At 39.5% G+C, this 25,242-nt stretch overlaps 1 protein-coding gene across 2 annotated transcripts in view; it reads right to left on the reverse strand.

Moving 5' to 3' along the window:
• Nucleotides 1–2,692: 2,692 nt before the first annotated feature.
• Nucleotides 2,693–25,242, reverse strand: part of NALCN (sodium leak channel, non-selective) — a 242,430-nt gene continuing 219,880 nt past the window's right edge. For both annotated transcript variants that reach the window (XM_059825606.1, XM_059818762.1), the window contains 14 exons: nt 21,473–21,566; nt 20,832–20,938; nt 20,361–20,435; nt 17,309–17,428; nt 16,191–16,259; nt 14,218–14,366; nt 13,430–13,523; nt 12,501–12,633; nt 11,848–11,963; nt 9,337–9,494; nt 8,528–8,678; nt 6,259–6,408; nt 5,460–5,577; nt 2,693–3,699 (listed from right to left, as the gene is read on the reverse strand). In XM_059825606.1, coding sequence (XP_059681589.1) covers nt 3,506–3,699; nt 5,460–5,577; nt 6,259–6,408; nt 8,528–8,678; nt 9,337–9,494; nt 11,848–11,963; nt 12,501–12,633; nt 13,430–13,523; nt 14,218–14,366; nt 16,191–16,259; nt 17,309–17,428; nt 20,361–20,435; nt 20,832–20,938; nt 21,473–21,566 — 1,728 coding nt within the window. In that variant the 3' untranslated portion in view covers nt 2,693–3,505. The remainder of the gene's footprint in view (nt 3,700–5,459; nt 5,578–6,258; nt 6,409–8,527; nt 8,679–9,336; nt 9,495–11,847; nt 11,964–12,500; nt 12,634–13,429; nt 13,524–14,217; nt 14,367–16,190; nt 16,260–17,308; nt 17,429–20,360; nt 20,436–20,831; nt 20,939–21,472; nt 21,567–25,242) is intronic.

The following is a 25,242-nucleotide window of genomic DNA, read 5'->3' on the forward strand; positions in this document are numbered from 1 at the left end:
CGCGAACTCTTCTCCTGCTTCAGTTATTCATGGACATCCTTATCTGCACAATAACAAGAGCTGTGGGCATGTTGTGAATAAAAGAAGAGAACAAAAAAGATTATTCTCACAAAGTCATTCGCTTGCTTTTGGCATCTAAGTCTTCTTTGGCTTCTCAGAAGCTATGATACTGGTCTTCAAATGCAGACAATGTCAAATGTAATGTTATTTTGAAGATGTTTAAGCCTGATTCGTCCTCATTAGTTAAAACAATGATGGTATTTTCAGCTTGCCAGATAAAAGTCTACTTTATGTTTTTAGCTCTTAATTCACTTGGGTATCTTCCAGTAGGAAATGGTTTCAGGTTATTTTCTTCATTACAAAAGTGATTGTCTGAAATCTGACCTGACTTTGGAATGATACTGAGATACTTCTTTGCTGCATGTTCTCAAACTTCCTCCCACAAGCTGGTTTTTATTTAAGCACTGATAACATGCACTACACTTTTTGCCCACCCAAGCCATGAAGACTTTTACAACTTGCTTCCTATGCAACAGAGCTCTTTTAGTGGATGAAAAGGAGTCTATTCATGTGTATAGGATAAGTCTAGCTTTAATTCCAGGAACCAAGAGGACTGTAGGTAGTAATATTCCCCTGGCAATTTTTTGTTTACCTTTGTCTAGGGTCTGTTCTTGTTTGAACTTTTCTCTCAGGCTGTCTGGACTGACTCTGATTTCCCGATGCACTATTCCCTCTTTGTGTCTCTCCATGGTTTGTGCAGGCTGTTTGAACTTCAGTCATTTTTTTCAACTCTCCTCTCTGCTTCTTCACCTTCATGTGCAAATGTGTGTTGGTTGCCCTGCTGCAGAGCAGAAGGTTATCACTTTCTCTAGTTATGTCGGGGGTGCCATACTAAAGAGGTTTTCACCTTAACCTAGTCACCTGGGTGCTCTAGTATGTATTATTTTCGTATCTTTGTAACTGCATTTCACTTCCTATATCTGCAAAAGTAAAATGGGGAAATAAAACAGGTGAGCACTTCTTTCTTAGAGCCAGCTTGCCAGTTAAATTAGGTGGTCCCTGGATCAGTGTTTTGGAGGATATTGGAAGGCGGTCTATGAAACTATTACAATGCTTCCACCACGCGCGCGCACACACACACACACACGCTTGTACACATATTCACACCCAGGCTCTAAAGCAAGGAAAGAAAGTGGGTTAAATAAAAATAAATCATGAACAGTCCTATTTAGTCCCATTTTTTGAATGAGACCCCTCGTGGCAGTACTGATGAGGTCAGTTGCTGGACTTCTCACCAAAAGAATTAGAAGAGTTTGAAAGCGTCGCTTCAAATAATCCTGTACAAACCACACACCTAGCCACTATGCAACATTATCACAGATGAGCCAGATATAGTGAATGCAGTTAGAATGAAAACCAGAGGGAAGAATCTTGCTTAAAGCAATTCACTTTTATTGACGGAGTACTGTGAGGCAAGGAAAAAATGTTTGCCAGATTTTTTAAAAAGAAGATCTGCAGCAAGAATGATTCAGAAAGATCTGCAGTTCAATATATTATTGAACTTTCAAAGATACTATCTTTTATAAATCCAGTATTTATCTTTTTGTCCTATATACAAAAGCTCAACTTAAACAAGCACAAAACAGAACACAAAATAATGGATTTGCATATGAAGTTTTGTTGATGGTTCATAATCTAGTAAACAAGAGAATGCACACATTCTGTTACTATAGAGTTACGGCTCACTAGATTTAAACTTAAATATACTCCAAAACAGATAAAGAAACCACAAAATACAGATGTGCTCAATATGACTATTTTTGAAAAAAATCTAAACCATGTTCAACCATACACAGGGAACAAAACATTGATAGATGCCAAGAAAACTGTATTTTATGGCCAAAAGTAATTTTGCATTTATGGTGAAGGCATCTGTGAAAACAATGCTGTATTCTGACCACTCTACATTAATATTTTGGCCAGAAAACATGCCAAAGCACTGGCTTTTGTCTGCTTTTTAAAGGATATATTTTTAAAGTGGTGATGTGCATTAACTGTGAGCCTCCTACAAGATCTCACATCAGGCCATGTTAGAGCAACCTATCATTTCCATAGGAAACAATGGTAACGGAAAGGTCCCAGCTATGCTAAAAAACCCAGTCGGGGGCCGAGCAACAAAATGTGCAACCTCTTAGTTCTTCCTTGAGGGAAGGGCACATTTTTACCCCACATTTTTAAACAGCCTTGAATTCTGAAACTAACAAACTTTGCTGCATTTTGTGGCTTTTCTTCTCCACCTCTGCCTCTGTATAGCATTGGCCTTTCACTGGAAAAACTTTTATGAAAGGGACAGCTGCTATTTCACCAGCGATAATGCAGCACTATTGGTGCTTCATGAAATAAAAGAAGGCTAACGCGTCAAAATATGATGCATAGGGATAAAAGGGACAAAGGTACTTAACCATAGTACAGTGTCATGCCTTAGCTTTGCAGGGCTGTAGCATGAGTAGTACCATGGGTAAGTAAAATCACTTCTATCTATACAGACAAAACTGAACTGTATTTTAAAAGCCATACAATACTACTCTGTAATTAGAACCCCCAACATGCTAATTTTTATCACACAGACAAGAAGAAAGTTATCTTACGACTACACAAGGAAATGGGACGCAATTAACAGGAGAATAATGACACCATTCATATATGTAACCAGTATATTCTGAAAATGAAGCATAAACCATGTTTTTCACATAGAGGTCTTTCGCTGGATGCTTAAATGCACAGTTTTCATGTCTTTTTTTTTCTTTTTTTTTCTGTTTTCTCTATGAAAATCAAGCTCTTTGCATAATTAACCAAACCCCAAAGATATTTACATTTTAAAAGCCAATCCTTCACCTTCTGATTTTAAAATGAGTTATCCTGTATCTTGCATATTTTAAAAAAAGATCCAGAAAAAGCTTAGATTTGTAATTCAGAATCTGTACTTTGTAAAAATACTTCCCTTGAACATGAAGTCAGTGCTGACCTCTTCAGGTCATTTGTGAATAATAAAATCTTTCTAAAGAAATGTTACTAAGTAAGAACTGAGGGAAAGCACAAAAAGAAGTAGTACATTACCCCTGTATTGGACAGTGTTGCCACTTTAAAGTACAGTATAGGTTGAAGAAAAACACAGACGTGTGTGTATCAAAATACATTTTCATTATGTAGCTACAGAACATATGAAATCTTTCAACGCTCTGTCTGCTAAAGGCAATATAGTCTCACTGGCTTTGTTAGCACTACTATTGTATACACATTTCTTAAAGTACAGTTAGTACCTATAGAGGTGAATTCTAACATTTAAGTGTGTGCTATGCTTCATATGGCAGAAGGATAAGCATTTGAAAAAATTTATGACATTGATTTTAAAGAAATCGTACATTACACAGCATCTTCAATTCTAAACATAGAAAATTAGATTGTACTTGAAGTGGTTGTTGTTGCAGTATGACTTAAATTTTTCTCAGATATCAAGAAGGTCCTCTCCACTCTCATCACTCTCCACAGTTAATTGCCTTGTCCACCATTTCTTGACTTCTGATCCACAAGAAGCAGCATCAGACATGGGATTCATTTTGCATACAACAGATTTCATAGTTGAACGTCCACCAAAGCGGAGGTTGACTGAAGACACTGAATGGCTTATTGGTTTGGGGGCTATGAAATGAAACAGAACGTTCTGTATTAGAGTAGATCCGCTTCTTGAACATTTTTGCTTAGAATTCAGGTATACAGAACTAGCTGGACTGGGGCAGCTTTGAACTGACTTAGTAGAGAAAGAGTAGGGCTCTGTTCTAATGTGGTTTTTTTTTTCCAGCTCCAGCTGCTCCCATTAATCAGTTGGAAGAGCAGTTTAACTGAGCAGTGCCTCATTTCCTTCTGCTGGTGCAATAGGTCTCTTCTTATCTGGCTAACTGCAACCTATACAGTTTAGGCAGCACTTACGTGAGCTGACCTGCTGGCAAAATGGTGAAAGTGGTAAGTGGTAAGTGCCAGAAAAAGGGAAGGGGAAGTGCATTTAGAAGTGGCAGCTACACCTAGAAAGTAATACTTAACTATGGCCTAGGGGCGGAAGCCAGTACAAGGTGCTGGTATGGCTTTAGGAAAGCACAAACACACATGTGTAAGTATATGAAAACCACAATTGATCTTAATGATGCTATTCATGATCTTAAATACATGTTGGATTTGGGGGCAGAGTACTTATCATCTGCTGGGCTGTACTGTGCATGGAGGTGGCCCTCCTTTTCTGAGACTGTCCACTAAGGAGCATTCAAGAGTGACACGGCCAATATCAGTGCTAAGAAAGGAAACCCTGAACTCCTCATTCTTACTTGAAAAACCTATCCAGTTGGCTACAGTAGTATGATTCCTCCTTACCATGTTCCCTCTTTACTCTTTCTCTCTGTTCCAACAAAATGTTAATCTTCTTTGCTGCTCAGTGACATTTAAGTGGAAAACACGGATTAAAAGCTCTCCGTTAAGCTGTCCCATTTCTTGGACAAGTACTCTGGTCACAAAAGTAGGGTTACTGGTACTCATAGCATGACCATCTCTTCTACTTCCACCTAGATATGATTAGGGTCTGAATAGTGGCAGCCTTTGAAGGCAGCACTCTGACTCTGAATAGGACTGACTCATGACAGCTGAAAGCAGGTTGATGTGCACACACCTAACCTGCTGGTCACGAGATGTGGCAGGCAGCAGAGGTCAACATGCACTTTAAGAGAGAATATTTCAGGTGGTGGAGAGTGCTCTTGAAATAAAGACTTAATAAGGTCTCAGACTGTACCTATGCACCTCTCCCACCCTCCTATAAGCACTCTCCTATAAGGCATAGTCTAGCCTTTCTTTTCTAGTGGACTGTAGTTACTAGAATAACTTGAGGATGTTTCCTGTTTGTGAGAAAATAAACAGGAAACTGATTGTATACGTGGCCAATTCCTGGTTGAAGTGAAGCTATAAAAATGTATTATTATGGTGTAGAGTACAAATCATACATCTGGTACGCTTAGGCAAGACAAGGCACTCAGAAGTTATTACTGCTGTTAGGAAAAACTTCATTCATTTTCACTGTGCTTTATATGATAAGAGAACTTTAAATGCACAAGATGCTATACAGACATACGGGACGGTACAGCCCTCAATCCAAAGATCCCGAGTAAATGTATGAAAAAGTAAAAAACCCCAACAACCTGCACATGGCAATGCTTGAGCCCATCTTCCAAACTTTCAGAATTGGGAGGAAGGGGAGACATTGCTAGATTTCAACATGCATGAGGGTAGAAAAACCCTGATGTGGGTGCAAGCAGCAGGCAGGAGGTAGAACTGTGAATCATGAAACTTCTCATGGCCTTGTTATTGTACAGCAGTGATTTGTCATGTGGGGACTATACTGATACACATTTTTCATGTACCTGATGGCAAACGCCATTGTCCAAATTTCCGCTGAGGTTTCCCAGCATCTGCTGAGTCTTGTCGATAGCCACCTCTGTCAGAAAGTGTTGGGCTAAGGAGCTGCTGCTGGCTACTTGTCTGAACAGAGAAAAAAAAGAATCTTAGTCATAGTTCCCCATCGCATGGGGATAATACTAAGAAGCATTATCTTTCTATTCTATTTCCAAGCTTTACACATGAATACAAACAAAATGTATTGCCGTTTGTTAAGGCAGCATGGTTTCTATTCTTTACTCATGCAGAACACTATTGCTAACAGGAAAAATAAAAAAGACCATTTGGGCTCAATTCTATTATACAGTCCCACTGAAGGGTACAAAATTGTTCTCAGCCTTCTGCAGTGGAGTTCTTAAGTTGTACCTTCTTCATTCCCTGCCCTGGAAGAGCCCAGGACTCCTACTCACAGGACCCAGCATGCCCAGTGTTATCACTCTCAGTGTAAAAACTATTTCAGAATGCTTGAACAGGAGAACTTCAAGTCCCTGAGCCCATACACAGCTCATACTAGAGCTGAAAGTTGGTGCTGCCAGAGTCGTACAGCTGAGTTTGCCCTTTATGGTGCTAGCAAGACAGCTAACTAAACTGGGGAATTACTGCCTTTCACCATCTTGCCTTTACACCTGAAGGCAAAGACTGAAGCAAAATAAGATACTGCTTTCAACTTTTCCTGTTACAATGATGTTTTAAAAAGAACAAATAAGAAACATGGAAGTTTTCTGAATTTGTTCTGAGTAGCTGATAGTCTTCTGGTTAACATACCTCTGGCTGTGCACTGTTATCCTGATTAATAGCATTCATATCTTCACTTGGCTGTGTTGTCTCAATACTGGGAGGATTCAGAAATCGGCTCAATTCCTGCTGTTGACTCTCTCGTAGACTATGGATAATGCTGCAGGACTGCTGTTGTTTCTATCAAGACACAACATGTGACAACAAAAACGTTCTCATTGCCGCATCAGTGTTTGATTTGTTTTAAAGCCTTCTAAATATTTAACCAAACAGTGAGTGCCAAATGTGGATATCAGGTGCTTCGATAAAGGTACACGTATGAGATGGTTGCTATTTAAATAAACTGCCTTCCAGCATATGTCTAACCTTTAAGTAGGGAATAGGGGATGAAACTTATAAACTATATTAAGTGGAAGGCATGTTGCTCAATTGTTGGTTTAAACCTAGAGTTTAAAAGCATATAAAGTTTTGAATTTATGAGTTAAAAGTTCTTGCAGAGAAAAAGAAACAAGGAAATTGTTAGAGATTTACTAGGAATTACATGAATTTTTATTTCTTCCATGTACTTTGGAACAGGCTGTCAATAAGACTGAATAAAACAGTAGTGGAAACCTTGGGACTGAGTATAGATTTACAGTACAAATAGAAAAACAAACCCACTACCATTATGATCTTACAATCTAATTTGCTTTTAAATTAAAATAAAGAGCCCTTAGGAAGCGTTTCACTTTTCTGGGTAGTTTTCACATACTCCCTCTAGACAGACTTAGAGACTAACAAGAGAATTTGAAAATATATATTAACTTCCATAATTACATTCAGTTTATAAAAGGTTCATATAATGTGAAATGATCTGAACCATATTATTAGAGTCAAATGAATAGCATATTTACTTTAACATAGTGTAATTCAGTATCATAATGAAATGAACAACAGAGTTGAACAAACTCAGAATTGAGAGCTGAGATTAAATTTACTACCATTATTATTACAGAGATGAGATCAAAATGAAACTATCTAGCTGAATACGCCTTGGACATTGACGTTTCAGCTGGAATGTACATTACATTCAAATTGTCCAGTTATGGTTTTTTATAAATCTACAGACATAAAAAGCCAGATCCCATGATCACAGATCTCTATGGAAAACCTTCACTCACAAGAAGTAAGCTTTTATAAAAATAAAAAATATCTGCACCAAAACTTGGACTCAGCCTTACAGTAACTGAAAAATCACTCATCAAGGCAACCAGATTGTGGCTTTTTATATAAAGGAAGAGTTGTTTTTGAAAGAAAAGGGGAGAATAACTGGAAAACCTAATTCAAATTTCCTGAAATTTTTTTAATATAAATTTCATCCAAGACAAACTTCGACTAGCATATACTGTAGCTATCCTGAGGAAAGGCAAAAATGTTTCTTATGATCAGAAGCACTGCATAAACAGAATACAGAAGCACTGGCTAGGTCTATACTAGTAAATCAAACAGACTAGGATTTCCTGCAGTACTGAAGCCAAGTGACAGGCCAGGATGTACATGATCTGGCTAGTCTTCCCTCTACCACACAAGATAGCTTCAACCACTGCTTACTGGGAGCAGTTTCCACCCTGACCCATGCCTGGAGGGCAGTGATGCTCCTACGGCAGTGGTCTGGGAGAGTATGAGTATGCATGGGCCAAAACTGTGCCAAGGAACATGGTAATGAGTATGGGTGACCCCATCCCAGTCCTGAGCCAATGCCTTGGCCCTGCTTAATTTCCTGGCATAGACACAGCTACTGTGTGCCATGGTTCATATACCTGATTTGCACGTACACATGGCTTATTTGCACACACAGTTACTGTAATGGCTTATTCAAATGATGTATTTTGATACAGATGCCTTTTGAAGAGTCACCTGCTGGTGACTGATCATGGTATCTTCTCCCAGCAGAGGCAAGGAAATCATGCAATTACATTCTGTGAGGAAGGATTAGGACTAGGAAGCTTCATCAAATTACATTGTTTTTTCTTTGTTCCTTTGACTTTGGTCTCTGCACCTGCATCTTCCTGCTGTATTGAAAAGAAAGATAAATTTTTGGCAGGAAGACAGTTTTTGCCTTCAAAAGATGCTTATTTTTGTAGCGCTTTCAATTGAGCTGTAACATACTTTTTTCCGCTGAGTTAGCAACTGCTACATACATCTTCACATAAATATTATCGTGACTCCAGAGTAAATGAAGCATAGTGATGGCAAATTCCAGCATTGTTGAGCAGTACAATTTCTGCAACCATTTAGATCCTGGTTTAGCCTGACTTACTGCTCTGATTCGCTTTAAGCACTTCTTCAGCCACATGCGTATGGTCTGTTTGGCCACCTCCTCTTCTATGGTATATTCCAGTTGTTCCCTAGCAAGCAGCTCTTCCAGTTGAAGACTTTTTCTGATATCAACAGACCTATATGAAAGCATGCTGGAAGAAACATAGATTTTTTTTTTTTTTAAATGCTGGTGACCTTACATTTTAATTTAGAAAATCAAAGCTCATACTTAAGGCCTTAGTGTGAAAATACGTAATTCACATGTGTGCAGTAAATTAAAATTGGAAGCTAAAAAATGTTGAGATGATTCCAGAAGACACTTGTGGTGCTCAAAACAAATGAAGACCCTGTCACCTACATCTAGCTATCCCATACAAATATGTTGCTGAACTATAAGCAACTAGGGCATTTGTGGGTTTTGGATTTTTTTCCCCTAACTGTTTACTCCTGGATAAAGTTCCCATCTTGATTTTATTTCTAGTCAGATTCACTGTCATGTTGCTACATATGTGGCCACAACTTTGCATTGCTTGGGATACAAGAACAACACGAGACTGCTGTTTAAGACAAACTGCCTCAAATGAAGATGTTAAAATTACTTAGAGCTGATTCCCTAGGACTTGTGTTTTTCATCACAAATATTTTTGCAGGAAAAAAAGGAACATCTAAGTTTTGCATTAGATATAAAATGGCAGTGCCTCTCTGGCTACCAATCCTGCCTTTTCCCAAGTCTAATGAATACCCTTTAGCCTGGAGGGAAACACAGGCCATTATACCCACTCTACAGGTTTAGAGAAAATCTCAGCATACCTGAGCACGTCATGGAAAGTGACATCACCACCATTATGGAGCCGTTCCATTTCGTAGCACATGTGCTTGAACAGCAGCTTGTCCTTGTCGAGATCCACCTCCAGCCTGCCCCGCAGAAGCCTCAGCAGAAACTTCACACGGAAGGTAGGGATTACTCCCTGGGTAAAATTGCATAATAGCTGGTAAATGATTACTGTGACCTAACGACTAACACAGACATTCAACTTGATCAGTGAGAGAAACACTCTTTCTCCAAAGACTCTGTGTCAAATCCTGGCCTATTTAAGTCACTGTGAATACATGACTAAGAATATACACATTCAGCCAGCTCTTCAGCAGATGCACATCAGTTGTAGTTCATGGAAGTCTTTGCTGTGATTTGACTGATATAAAATGGGAATCTGTGCTGTTAATTTTGTCAGAAATTTTCAAAATTGCTTGGGGATTTAGTTTCCCTATTTGTATTAATCTGTAATGAGAATTATATGCCCAAATAGCTGCCTTTGAAAAACTGAAATTAAACTACAATTTAAACATTCACAGCCAGGCCTATACCTGGCTGTAAAACTGTCCTCTGTGCATCTTTGGACAGGAGAATGTTGGGAGTTTACTGGCTTGTAAAAAGTCTTCTGCTCTAAGAGTCAACCTAGCACATGTTGCACTTTTTGTGACAACAATTTTGATCTGCTGTAAAAAATTAAGACTGAAAGTATTGCCCTCCAAAACTGTGGTATCAGTACTCTAAATATTTTGTTCTGCTAAATAAGCCTGACCGGAACTATTTTTGCTGTGATGTCTTGTTCCCCATCAGAGAAAGATACTGTCAGTCCTGGGCATGATGGATGCAGAATCCTCTGCCTCCATCAGTACAGACTGCAGCTTCCATCTCCGGCACAGCCATGTGCCAACTACAGGCAACCAAGTTCTTTCACCATAGTGTTGTTCATATTCAAATCTTAGTGATGTCATGAATCATTCAGACGATGATTTAACTTGTATGGATATCTGAACAGATCAGTCTCCCAGATGCTCTTCTCATCCCAGAATCACAGAATGGTTGTGGTTGGAAAGGACGTCTGGAGGTCACCTTGTCTGGCCCCCTCTGTTTAAGCAGGGCTTCCTAAGCCAGTTACCCAGAACTATGTCCAAATGGCTTTTGAGTATCTTCAAGGATGGAGGCTTCACAACCTTCCTGGGTAACCTGTGCCAATGCTCAGTCACCCTCACTGTGAAGAAGTCTTTCCTGATGTTCAGAGGTAACCTCCTGTGTTTCAGTTTGTGCCCATTGCCTCTGGTCCTGTCACTGGGCACCACTGAGGAGACCCTGGCTCCCTCCTCTTCGCACCCTCCTTAAAGGTATTTATATACATTGGTGAGATCCCCCATGAGCCTTCTCTTCTCCAGGCTGAACAGTCTGAGCTCTCTCAGCCTTTCCTCATAGGAGAGATGCTCTAGTCCCTTCATCATTTTCATGTCCCTTCGCTGGACTCTCTCCAGTATGTCTATGTCTCTGTTGTACAGAGGAGCCCAGAACTGGACACAGTACTCCAGGTGTGGCCTCACCAGTGCTGAGCAGAGAAGGATACTCTCCCCTTGGCCTGCTGGCATTACTTTGCCTAATGCAGCCCAGGTTACCATCAGTCCTCTTTGCCACAAGGGCACGTTGCTGCCTCATGTTCAACTTGGTGTCCACCAGGACCCTCAGGTCCTTTCCTGCCAAGCTGCTTTCCAGTCGGTCAGCCCCCAGCATGTACTGGTGCCTGGGATTGTTACTCCCCCGGTGCAGGACTTTGCACTTCCCCTTGTTGAACCTCATGAGGTTTCTGACAGCCCATTTCTCCAGCCTGTAGAGGTCCCTCTGGATGACACCATGACCCTTGGGTATATCAGCCACCCCTCCCAATTTTGTATCATCAACAAATTTTCTGCAGGTACACTCTGCCTCATCATCTTGATCGTTAATGAAGATGTTGAACAGGATTGGACCCAATATTGAGCCCTGGGGTTCACCACTGGGAACTGGCCTCCAGCTAGATTCTGTGCTACTGACCATTACCCTCTGGGCCCGGCCATTCAGCCAGAGTTCAGTCCACCTGATTGTCTTCTCATCCAGCCCATACTTAATCATCTTATCTATGAGGATCTTATGGGAGACAGTGCCAAAATCTCAGCAAAGCCCTTCTGAAGATCAGGCACATAAATGGATGTGAGTCTGTAGACTTCCAAGGGAACAACTCTCAAGGAGCTGGGAGGAAAGATGCTATTGTATTGATCCTGTGAATATCCACATTTGTTTTTAAATTTATTATTGTAAGCACTTCACAGCAGTAAAGAACATATAGGTTACTATTTGAAGGGCCATGAACAAAGTTAGATCATGCTCACTGAACTTTCACAACCTAACAGTAACTGCTCATTGAGTTTTGTCAGCACACTTTGTTTTCCCCTTATGTTTTTTCAAGGAAAAATGTAGATTTTCTGGATTTCTGTGCTCATTATCAAATTTCTTACCTCTCTTTTGTCATCAACCATGTTCCATATAATTTGAAAATGCCTAAGATCATTATAACTTAAAAGTTGGTCTTCTTCAGTTGAGTAAAACAACGAGAAATTCTCCACAATGATAGCTGAAAACCACAAAACCAAAATACACTATAAAGAAAGCCTGTAGTTACATTCTAACTGGTTAATCTCTATAAGCAACAATGAATTTCAAGAGAATATTAATTCTGTTGTGCACACTTCACACTAATAAATGCCTTTAGCTGTCATGCTACATCAATATTCACTGTGCTCAGTTTTTAAAAGCTGTATCTTAAATGCTGGTGAGATGCCAAATCTAACATCTTCTAAAATCAGTTAGGAGAATTCCAACGATGTTGGAAAAATGTTAACCGGAGGAAGGAAAAGCTCAGAAAATAATATTCCTTAGGGTAACTATCGTCTACAAATGTAACACATCTCTTTGTTCAAAAAACTTTCATTCCCAAGCTTCCTGAGTTTTAGCATACACCATGCCAGAGAAGTATCAAAACCATCATATGCATATAAAGTAACAGTGAACATACAAGGTAACCTCACACCTGAATAGCACAACAGACTCAAATCTAACATACTGCATACCAAGATGGACCTTTTTGTTATTAATGTATATTTTCACTTACCAACAAGCAAATTTAGCATGATGTATGCAATGATGACATAAAATGAACAGAAATACATAAGAGCACCAGCGTAATTTCCACAGTCTGTTTTCCAGTAGGTGCTGTTATCTGGCGTACAAAATGGAGGCTGAACCTTCAAAAGAAAAGAAAACAAAGTCAATCAATCATAAAAAGAGATTTTTAATTTCTCTGCAATCAACACAATACTTATGACTGTCATTTTTTTAAAGCTTCACAAATAGGGAAATAGGGAATAATGCTGTGGACATTATTGTGGGCAGTTTTTTGTTGTTCCTTTAGCAGTCAGAAATCAGAAAACAGAGAGGTATGACAAAAAATGCTGAGGCGTGGATCTCCCTACCACTCACAAGGCACCTTGTGCATCATGCCACTGTAAAGAAACAACATGGTGCTCTGAAATGTGGTGGCTTTTAAAAAGCTTCCCTGCCTATTAATTTTAAAAAAGGAAGGGAATATGATTTTCATCACAATGGAAACCACAGACAGAAATTTACTTGGGCAAAATAAAATGATTCCAGGACAAATTTTGAGGTCATTAAGACTACCATTCATACGGAATGAGCCAAAGTGCAGGCATTAAAGAGAAATGAAAAGTTACCTTTCTACAGCCAAACCAGAGATAACAGTGGAAAAGTGTGTTACTGCACTTCTGATTTTGAAAACATACTTTTATTTTTGTTTTTAAATTATGTAATAGCCTAGCCCCATGAAATATTACATTGCGAGTGCGTGATTGGAACTGCAATTTGCGTGTCATGTTCTGAGGTTTAGCAAACATTATATCTCTTGAAGAGATAAAGGCAATCACAACATTCCTTATACAAAGCTAAGATACTGGAAACATTTTGAGATGCAAGGGTGTCTCTCCTGTTTCTTGCCTACTTAATCTCTGGCAGTATTGTATTTACCATGCAGTCATGCATAATTTTGTTCCAGTCTTCTCCAGTAACTATTCTGAAGAGTACAGTAATAGCCTTGCCAGCTGATGAAAAATTTGCATGTCTGTTTAAAAGAAAGAGATAGATATCATTTCACGTCCCAGAGCTAAAACGTTGGCAAGAAAAAATGCAAATAACTTCCATTTTCTACTGTTCTACTATTTTAAACTGAAAGTAGTTACAGCATTATTTGAATGAGCTCATTGAATTATTTATTCCATGACTTAAGATATAATAACTGAACTTTAGCTCAGACACAGGTCTGAGTATTTTGGCTCATTTTATCAAAGAACAAAAGCAGACTCAGGGCCAGATCCTATCTCTTGTCTCCGTCCTCTTCCTGAAGTCTGATGATGCTATTGATTGGGAAATCTCCAGTTAACAGCCAGCTCACAGAACTGTCCCCTCTCTGTATCAGTCTGGTATACGGATCCTGTTCCTGGGTGATGCCAATAAGGTGTAGTCCGTAACTGTGTTTCAGCAGCTTGCAACTAGTGCAGTGCTGCTTTGAAGCATTTTCTAGCTGGCATAACGAAGAACAGCTCTCAGCCTGCTCTGGGCTAGATGGGGTGTCATTTGGTCCAATGCACAAAGACTGGAAAGATGGCTCAGTGCCTCCTGCCAGAAATTCTGTTTAGAGCTCTTGAGCTAGACCTGGGGACTTGTCTGTTTTTTACCACGGATAAACTTTTCTCTAGCAGAATGTGATTTTTTTGGGCTGTTTAAAGAACATCCCCATGAGGTAGTACATACTGTACCTGTTAATGTTCTCTCCATATTTCACTGTACCAAATAAAACCACTCCAGCAAAAGCATAACAAAGAAGCAGTAAGAACATTCCCACTATGATGAAGAAACTCTTGTACATGCTGACAACCACAGTCAGGAGTAGCATTTTGAGCGTCACCTAGAAGGACAGAGAAAAAGCAAACCATGACTCCATTCAGGAAAGCAGAGATACAAGGGAAAAGAGACTTATTGCGCTTGCCATTTTGACAATGAATTCTTTACACATATATGTTAATGGATGAGCCCAGTGAAATGGTACATTATGAATCTGACTGGAACTGAATATTTTGTGTCTTCCTCTGAATTTTAGTGTGCTTTTTACTTGTTAAAGACATCAGCATATCCATGTAATTTACAAGGTCAAGATGTTGCTCCTTAAAGAGGATGTATAGGATAATACAGTGTAGGATAATACAGCAATGATACAGCATAAGCTTAACTATAATGTTCTAGGATCAGTATACTCCAGAAGTATCAAAATCAGCATTGCATGAACAGTGGTGCAGTGAAGTACTTTTGGCTTATCTGAAAGTGATGCTAACTGTTAGGTGGAAATCACAGATACTGCAGCCTACCTAAAGAAATGGGTTGATGTATAGAGAAGGGGATTTCCTTAAGAACAGCACAGCTTGATCAAACCAGATAATTTCTCATGCAAGTTGTCCAAAGAGCTTAAGAAGAGAGCATAATTTTGGAAATTACATAGGCAGTAGGCCTAGATAATAGGTATTACTTTCCCATGCATGCATATTGTACATTTCACTCTTGATAAAGTTATTGCCCTAGATTGCCCTAACACCCTTAACCACTTTGGATGCTATGGAAAATTTTCTTTAATGGGATTGATGGTAGCAGTTTTCTTTAGAATCATGCCAAACTGGTAACTTATGCTGACTTTTAGCTATCACATTGCATAACAAGAGATAAATTAGTGAAACTGATGCAGCTTCTAACATGAAAGCACAAATGAGTAGGTTAAAACCTTGAAAAAACTTTAGAATCAATCAGAAAGCTTTGAAGTCAATCACTTGGCCTGGCTGCATAGGAGAAGCAAGGATTTTTCATTTGCTTTCCAAGGCTCTACAGGCTCTGTGTAATTTGATTGAAGGGAAACTTTTTATCTTTACTGAACAAACCCTCTGACTTACTGTTCTTAACCCCAGCAACCCAGTATCGCGCTCTTTTTATCACATTTACTTTACTCTGTCAGACTCCACAGAAAATGTTTGGATAGTCTAAAAAAGTTCTACAGCAAGAGAATGCAGAGTGTCACCACTTGTTAAATAAATGTGTTTGTTCTCTGCCTGTGCTTATTCTTTCAGCCTACTCTCAATTACACCAGAGCAAATCCAAACACAAAAGAAATGTAAACTTCAGAAGTGACTTGCTTTGTCGCCATCTCAGTGTTTCCAGATGAATATCCTGGCCCAACATTTTTTTAAATTGAACATAAATCCTTCACTGTGATAAGACATACGTTGTAGAGATACAAGACACAGACCTGCACTCTGGAGAAAGAAACTTCTGTAAAAGAGCACTATCAGAACAAGATGAGTGCATCAATCACCACTCAACTAGTCTCGCAGAGAAAATAAATAAATAGCATGCATACCACACTGAAATGGCAAGGACTGGAGGTAGCACAATGTATGTTCAGAGTTTTAGAGAGCACTTTTTAAAAACTGTGTGGTATTGCAGTTGTACTTTTTTTTAGCAAAAAATGCAGCTTTTCCAGTAACCATAATATAGTGTTATTACACAATGTACCTAAAATCCTGACATTTTAAAGACAGCGTGTAAAATTGGTCACTGCTGCCTGAAGTCTCCCTTTTTTTGGCATATAAAATGGAGCCTTACAGAATGTGCACTAGAGATGCCTAGCAACTGTCCTTTAATCTATACACGAGCACTGCAATGGTTGTAGTTCCTAATTTATACTTACGTGCTTCCCACAAATTGAGAAAAACCTGAAGACAATTACACATGCCCCCATCATGTATGTGTACGCATTCTGGAACAGAAACACAGAAGACTTAATACATTGTACCCCAGGGATCTCACGGAAAGATCAGGATAATTGGTCTTTTAATAAAGTAGGGCAGTCGCCATATGAAATAAGAGAAATCTTAAACTAGTAGCACAATATTTCAATAACGGTGGAGCAGCAAGATGCTCTACCACTTCAAAAACACTAACCCAACCTCCCCACACATCAAACAAAAAACCCTTCAACCTGCTATTAGCTGGGCTGTAATTACATCCAGCAGCCCCAGTCTACTTGTCTAGGCAGCTGTTGGCTTACTGAAACTCCCCAGGCTTTCCAAGCCACTCAGCAGCAGGCAGCAAACTGTGGATGTCAGGGCAAAATGACTAGCCACACAAGACAGGTTTTCCTCCAGACAGAGCCTGGGGCAGACAAGACAGAAGCCCCCAGCCATTTTAGGGTGGTGACTTCCACAACTTGTGATTGGTGACAATTATCAGCTATCCCTTTTCCTTCCCTCATAAGTGAGGGAACGAGGGGTTTAGCCAACTTTAAAAAAGTGGGATGAGATAGAGAGAGAGCTGACTTCCTCCCCTTTCCTCCATGCCTTCTTGGATTAAACACAGCCCCTTAATCAAAACCAGTGGTCCAGAATCACTGCTGGGTTTGGGACAGATTGTACTGTTCAGCAATTTTGAACCTATTCCTTCTTCCAGTCCTCTGTCCCTATCTGGATTTTGTGCATTGCCTCTTTCTTCCTTGCTGCTCATGAGACTGCTGTTGGCAAGAGCTCTCAGTTCCTTCAGGTTCCTTCCTTTCCTCACTCACATCCCTTTCGAAGACTTCAGTGTTTTACCACGTTTACAGACTCTATCTCATATCAGATAATTTTGTACATCATCATTGCCCAAGAAAAGGATTCCTTCTTCTTAGCACCAAGCTTAATTTGTTTCAGCCATATTTCATCCCTATTAAATTCCCAAGGGTTTTTTTTGATGTATAGCAGTGATTCTACTGCTGGTGCTTAGCAGATAAAATCAAGCTTAATCACTGAAACTGCGTTTTGTAAATCTTACCAGTAAGGCGAAATGAAGTATCACCCATATAACTCCAAGAGATGTCACCAAGAGATCGTACCGATTTCTTCTGCTTTGCCAGAAGCCAGAAGGTGACATGGCAATAATCTTCATTGTGACCTACGGATAAAAACAATTTCTCAATTGTACTGAAGAAATGGTTAATTCTTACTTTAAGAACCTCTAAAATGTTTGACTGAGTTCATCTTATGAATGTTTTCAAACAATCAAGGGCAGCTTTCCTGTCAGCTAACTTCCCATGAAGACAAGTCAGGCTGCCAGACTAATAGGATCATATAAGCTTCCCTTAGATGGAGGAAAGTTGGTACTTGTGGAAGACCACAGATGACCGAGATGAGGGGATGAGGAGTATTCTGGAAGTGTCTCTCTCCATCAAGTATCAAAGGAGTGCAGTTGACCACCTCAGACTGAATGCTTAATGTATAGATCACTGAGGTGTATGTGGGCTTAAGATTTCTAATAGTTAAGCAAGTTATGAAGTTAGAAAATGGTTATATTGATAATAGGTAGCTAAAAGAGGTAGTAGGATCCTATTTATCTAGCTGTTCATAAGCAGGCTAAAATCACATAAGCACATTTGAACTCAAGAATATAATTGTGTTTTGTAGCTCCCATATTTCAAATTAATTAAGAAGTAGCCCTATATTGCAAATATTTCTTGCTTTAAGGAATAATCTGTAGTCAGTACCATCTGTACTCAGCAGCATATAAGAGAAGAAAAGAAAGCTAAGAACAGTAAAGGCAGTACATTTTACAATGTTCCTGGTAAAAAACAGCAGCCAAAGTGCTTGACATTTCCCATACAGGTAATAAGAGTGCAGGCAGGAAACTTAAGAAGAGATACTGGTAAGAAATAGTCACAACAGCAAACAGATACTGAGGTAGGATGATGCAGGTAGACGGGACACCAGAGAGTTTCTCATGCACAATTTGTGTCAAATCTCAAAGCAAGTCAAGTGTTACTATAGAAAGGCTATAAATGTCAGGCATTCATTCTATGATTCTTTCCATCCCACCCTGCAACACTGCCATTTAATAGGATTCTTTACATTTCTGAAGCCTAAATTGTATATAAAGAGACAATAGTTTGATGTAGAAGTCTGATTTTCCAGCTATTTTTTTGCCATATAATGTTTTCTCAAGCCTGACTACAAAATGAAGAATATGGTCTCTGAATCTCTGATTATAATTTGAGGTACCTGAAGGTATCTTTACTCACTTCTATCCAGTCAGCTGAGATGCCTTAAAATATTGGAGATAGATGGTTGGGACTGGCAGGGATGACACAAGACCTGCAAACATCCCTGCCCTTTTGTAGCAGCTAGTGGAGGTAAGGAGAGATCAGCTAGCGTACGCAAAAAACTTTTGATGCCTTCAGTTATTTAGGCATCTGAATCTCACCCTACATCTCCCGTGATCACAGTGACAGCTTAAACGCCTACGTCACATGTAGAATTTGAACACCTAAGTTCAGGTGTCTACAATCTTGAACTGAATACCACACCATGCAAATAAAAAAATCACATCTCACTTTATTTTGTGATCATCAGTGTGGCAATAAAATTGAGATCTCCAAATTCTTCCTGTTCTCCTATACCACATATACTCATGTGAGCAGTAGAGGTTTAAGACTGAATCAGGAGTCCTTAGACTTGACAGAGGGCCATTAGCTATGCAGAAAGCTTTGGCCTTCCTCATGGACCGTGTCTGCTAGTGGTACCAGACGGTGTACATAGCTGACTCTGTAACCAGACTATGCTGCATTAGCTAAGATCCTGGGCAGGAAGCTGCTTCCTCTGTCCACAAATTGTGTGCACTCACAGTGTGATAGCTTGCCTGTTGAGACAGTCAACAAATTTTTCTTGGCTCTGACAAAGTTCCTTTGAAATTCCAGAAGTGTATTTGTTTCCCCTGGCAGTATAAGAGAAAAAAGTATTTCTAAAGACACAGTTACTCGGTAAATTAAAACCTGTCTGTGTATGATACGAATCAAACTTTTCTGTGTTTGCTCAGTCTCTCAAGAGATACTGATTTCTCCTGGGTAGGGAAAAAAGAAGCAACAACACGGACATACTCTAGCTACAGCTGCTACAAGGTATTCACTTCATTGTTTATTCATCACTGCTGGCAAAACCTATCACTGTAACATAGGAACTGTCATATTAGATTAGAGCAGTGGGAAACATAGTCTACTATCCTGTTTCTGCTAGTGGTCAGTATCAGCTATTCAGGGGGGACTGAAAAGAAAAATAACCACAAGCTCATAAAAGAATTATGTACTAACCTAACCACAGAGGAAGCATCATCTTCTTTAACCTCATAAATGTGTGCTTTGTTATGCTACGGATATCATTATACATAAAAAAGCCAAATATGCTTTTAAAAATGTGTTTAAGTCCTTAGAGTCCAAGCTTATGAAAACAGACTAATTACACATTGCACAGTTTGTTGTGGTGACAATTTTCGCATAGATAGAGAACTGTTACCACAAAGGACCCATATCTGTGCAACAAAAGATAGACAATACTGGAATTTGACATAGCCTATTAAAAGGTATTAAAATGAAATATGGTACTTAAAAAAACCAAAACAAAACTGAGAGACGTTTGGTGATATCACAGCTACAGAATAGTGGGGATTAACGCACCCTGTTCCAAAGGACCAGGCAAAACATAAATTGATCGAGCAGAACTTCCATGATACAACACAGACCTTGTGTTGTATGAAGTGAATTTAATCTGAAATTTCTGCAAGAAAAGAGTTCACTGGGTTCACCAAAACACAAGTTGAAATGCTCAGAGTTGAATATATATAAAAGGACAAAGCTCAAGGTGGTGGAGAAGTACGACTATAACAAATTAAAAGTTTATTCCTACATTACATGTTTAAAGACAAGTGACATGGAGAGCCCCAAATGTACATGTTCAGAAATAAAAACCGTGGTGAAGAATGAGACAACATCCCTAAAGCCAAAATGAAATATATACATACTAGTCTTAATCTCAAGAAGTCATAAAATATATTACTTTACCTCAAGGACAAAAATGAAGGTGAAAACAACAGACATTGTTGCTAAAGGCACAGTCACCGGATCTGCAGCATCCCACTGAAATGCAAACAAAATCCGTTCACAGAGGAGTAGCTGTTAAACAGAACTAAATGCCTCTTCATTGCCTTAACTTTTGCAGGTTTTGTTAATGAATAGATTTCACTTTAAAATATACTCAGACAGGAATAGCATCTTGGCGTATTCTCCTCTCACATATTTACAGCTTAACTGGAAATTAAAATAGGGGACCAGACGATAGAAAGGCAGAAATTGACTCAGCTCCACATTACAGTTCATCTACAGTGATCTGTGCCAGCTGAGATTGCTGCTTCTAGAAATCATGTTTCCCTACATTCATCACAGTAATGGCTCAACTGATCGTTAATTGGTGTTAGGAAACGTGCAACACATGCTGTACTACTATAATGAAACGCTTAAAAGAAACACAATTACCTTAACTGATAACAACACAGACTGGGCCAGAACAAGTACAGCAATAGTTCTCTTAAAAAATGGATGCTGAGTTATATCGTACATCTTAGCTCTAAAGCCATCGTTATCTGAAAAAGAAAGAGTTTGAGGAGGAGAGTTAAAATACACGGTGGTATTTTCCCCCTATTTCTTGACATATTTTCCATTTTCATTAGTGGCAAAATAATCCTTTACCAGTTTCAAAATACATTTCTAATTTTCTGCTACAATTTTCTGTATCAAATAGGGCTTCTGAACATATAATTTCAAATACTGAACACTAGTGTTGCTTGAAGGCTTTGGTACTTGTAGGGCAAGTGCATCATTCAACTGCTGTCAGGTTAATACATTCCATTCATATCATTAACAGCCAACTGCAAATATATTTCATTTAGAAATTCATTTTTTCATTAAGGCTTATCCTAAAACCATCGAAGCACAACCTTTTTTGGGTTGATTTTAATAGCCTTATGCAGAGATCTGTAGTTGGAGCCTGTTTCCATATTAACTTATGCACAACCTCCTAGTGGCCTCACGATTACAATTTTAATTTCAATCACAGACTCCTGGGGAATTATGAACACTGGGGCTCAACATGAATAAAATCAAAATATCTTTGATACCCGGACGAGGTGGGAGATGAAGAGGTTGTGCTATCTTCAGTCTGCTTTTCAGATCTTCCCATCGTCTCTGATCTACAGTCAGTAAAGCTGTCCCCTTAATAAACAAAGAGAAGCGTATAAAGCTTTTGTCATATAAAAGCTAGAACATTTAATGCTGTAAACATGAAAACAACGTTCTCTTTGGTGCCTGAAATAAAGTTACATACACAACTCTCCTTAAATAACACACTGTTTGGGTAAAGGAGTCAAAGTATCAGCCGGTACTCAAGAGGATTTCTGGATGCATTAGCTGTGAGTTTCTGGGACTCAACTCAGCAGGCACAGTTGTTGCTCTTTGTAGCAGCAGCCCAGTGTTGGCAGTGAAACACTGCGGGAGGTCTTCCATTTGACTGAACATCATTTGCCAGGAAGCACTGTTTTAAAGAGTGGTCGATTTTGTCCAGACTTTGCCGCAGGAAAACCTGCGGCTCGTCAGTGCCGCTACAGTTTCTCGGGGAATGAGCCCTCTAGGAGACCGCTGCCACTCTCCGCAGCTCTTCTGCTTGGGGTGTAATTGAAATAGAATAATAGTATGCTATGAATCTATGAGAGCTCTCCACAAAGGAAGCACAAGGAGAGGTGGAGATACACCTTTAGGGTGAGTGGTGGTAGATGGTAATGTGTGAATGTGTTTTCATAACAGAGGAAGAAACAAGCAAACGTCAAACAGAATTCAACTTCAAAATAAAATGAGGCTCTCATCACTTCAGAGAGCTGTAAAATCTCATGGAAGGAGTCTTGAGTTACAAAAACGAGTGAGACCTTTCCAAGGTAAATGTCACAAGCCTGTCTCCCAGACACTCGGCTGCTCCCCCAGTCAGCACGGAGCCGCAACGAGCTGGGCGAGGGCTGGTGTGAACTTTGGGGCTCGCCTCGGCATTGGCTTGTGTAGGCGCTGGAACTGCGTCTGGCTGTGCGACTGATAAGGTCAGGAGAGCTCCCTCTCAGTGGACATAATCTCTTTACGGGCCTGCATCCCCAAACGGCACCCTGGTGCCTTCCAACACCACGCAGGCAAAGCGACAGATGTGAGGATGCCTATTACTCCTGTCAGGCCCAGACCGTACTGTTCAGAAAAGCTTAAATTAAAAGGCAGCTCATTCACCCAAATGAGCGTGTCTGGTTTATATTCTTGGAGAGCTTTCACCGCAAAGAAGACAAAAGGTGGCAAAAAAGTGGACCTTCGTAATATTTAGAAATAGTGATGCCAAGTGGCTCTGCTTCTCAGAAACCTCCACTTCCACCAGTGGGATCATTAAGGGGACCACAGAGCAGAGCCCCGCAAGTGGGACTACTGCTGGAGGAGCTGCGTTTGCATTCGGACTTACGTTCAAAACTGCCAAGTAGTATTTGAGTCAATCACATCTTCACTGCCCCCTGAACACGTGGCACCTGGGAGCTGCGACAAGTGATGTGTGGGGGTTGTAAAATGGGGGGTGGTGGAACGCTTTGGGCTACTGCCCTGTGGCTGGGACAGCTGAGGACACAGCCCAGAGCCCCCTGTGGTACTTCCCAGTCCAACATCTCCAGGCCTACAGCTCCGACAGCTCACATGAAATACTATGGCATATCTGAAAATATCTTGGGGTTTTTTTTTGTTTTAGAAAATTGCTCATTCTCATGTAAATTAGTTCATTCAGTTGTCCAACTCTGACCCTCCTCACCAGCTCTTGGCACTACTCTAACCATGTATCAGACATGAACTTTCTAAAGCCAACATCTATTTAAAACACCAATGGCTTGGCCAGTTTTAAGAAGATGCAACTTACTTAACCTCCCACAGTGGATTGTTTTCCTTTCTTCTTTCTGGACTAATTGCTGGCCTTATGTCTATCTTATTTAACTTTTTTTTTCAGTTCCTGGACATTTCTTCACTCGAATAGTGATAGGGCTGAGATTTTTTCCCCCACTGCCTAATTAATTAACATATTTACCTTTTCAACTCAAATCTGAAAATGTTTTCTTTTCCCCATAGTAAATACACAAAAAGTAACAGATATTCAAGAAAAAAGAGAGAAAAACTAACATTACATGCCACAGCAGCTGCCTGAGGTTACTAAGAAACAACTGAAGAAGCTGAACCAGGTAACATTATTCATCAATGATTTATACTGGCTGTATTTTTAATATCATGTAAATTCTACAGAAATATTGCATGATGTGCCTGTTCAGTGTAATTTACAGGGAACTGTTATTAGTGAGTAGCTTTTCTGACATTCAGACTAATCCTTTCCCTGTATTCAGATATGGAATTGAGGGACTAGAGCATTCATACCTGAAAAAGTGGCTGTAGTTTGAGGAAAACACACAAGCTGAGAAAACCACCCCAAAATAATAAACCTAAAAATCAGGCAATTTTCTGAAAATAATGGGAACCCTAATTCAGGCCTTACACCTCAGACTTCCACATTTACACTGGCAGTTCATGCAGAGGCAGTCTAGGCTAAGATGAATTGTTTACCTCCTGTGATCACAATCCTTATAAGCCTCATGTTCACACCTTCCTGTTCCATTTTGAATCACAGTGAACATAAACAAACGTTTAAGTTCGAGCTGTCCCGTGTCTTTAAAGCTGCATATCTAGGAGGAGGGAATGAAATACGAATCTGATACACAGTCACATATAATTAAGGGTATTTTTTCCTGGTTCATGTTCATATTTTAAACCTTAAAAATAAAAAACCTGTGAAAGATTTATGCTGATATTGTGGATAAATCAATTCAAAAGTAACCTGTGGGTTGGCCCAAATCACCTTCTTCCATAGTTGACAGTTGACGACACAGATGAATAATGAGTTATGAGTTAATGACATCTCACTAATTTGTGAAAGAAAACTCACAAACTGCCTCTGCAGGCGACAGGCTGACACAGTGAACTTGATCTTGTGAGTGAGTCCTATGGAAAGAGTGGGAAGTAAGGGTGAAAACACTGTCTAGGAGATTGGCAGCTTGGGTCTACTGTCACAAAAGCATAGTAAAAGTCATACGAGTAAGGGCAAAGATCCAGCTCCTCTGGTACCTTTTTTCTATGACAATGGCCAAAAGTAGATGCCTGTAGGTGTAGCAAAGCAATGCAGAGCAGCAAATAGCTCCTGGTTATTCTCCATTGCCCACAGAGCTGTCTCAGAATTCATGACAGATACATTCAAGACCACATGCAAAACTAAAGGGGAAAGGCACCACTTCCTCACTCTTCAACACTACATGCACCACACCTCAACAGGGTAAAGGAAAGATGTTTGATCAGCCATGATCAAAAGCTCTTTAAGAGTGAACTCTGTAATGTGACATTTCTTCTTCTTGCCTACACTCGTGCCTATGTTTTTTTGGAAATTGACCTGTGTAGAAAGTGTAAAGGGGAACAAAGAAACAATTTATGTGATAGAAATGCTCAGCTAACATCTCAATAGTTTCATGAACTATGATGTACATGACAGAAACATACATAGCTAAATACATCATAGCTACAGAAGAAAAACATTAAAACAATTTTAACATTTCAAATAATATTTTAATTACCTGTAATTTAAATAAAATTACTTAATTTTTTTCCAAGACTTGCTGAAAAATAATTTGTATTCATCAGTGTAAGGCTGACACGTTTGAAGGAAAAGTAATATTACACAGCTGAATAGGGAAAGGCAAAAGCATCTATAAAAATCCAGTGGAATTCTCATACTGGAGAAATTTCAGCTTTGTTAATTCACTAGTCAAAATCTAGCGATTAAGAA

Source organism: Gavia stellata, chromosome 1 (genome assembly GCF_030936135.1).
Source record: "Gavia stellata isolate bGavSte3 chromosome 1, bGavSte3.hap2, whole genome shotgun sequence".
NCBI classification, from domain to species: Eukaryota; Metazoa; Chordata; class Aves; order Gaviiformes; family Gaviidae; genus Gavia; species Gavia stellata.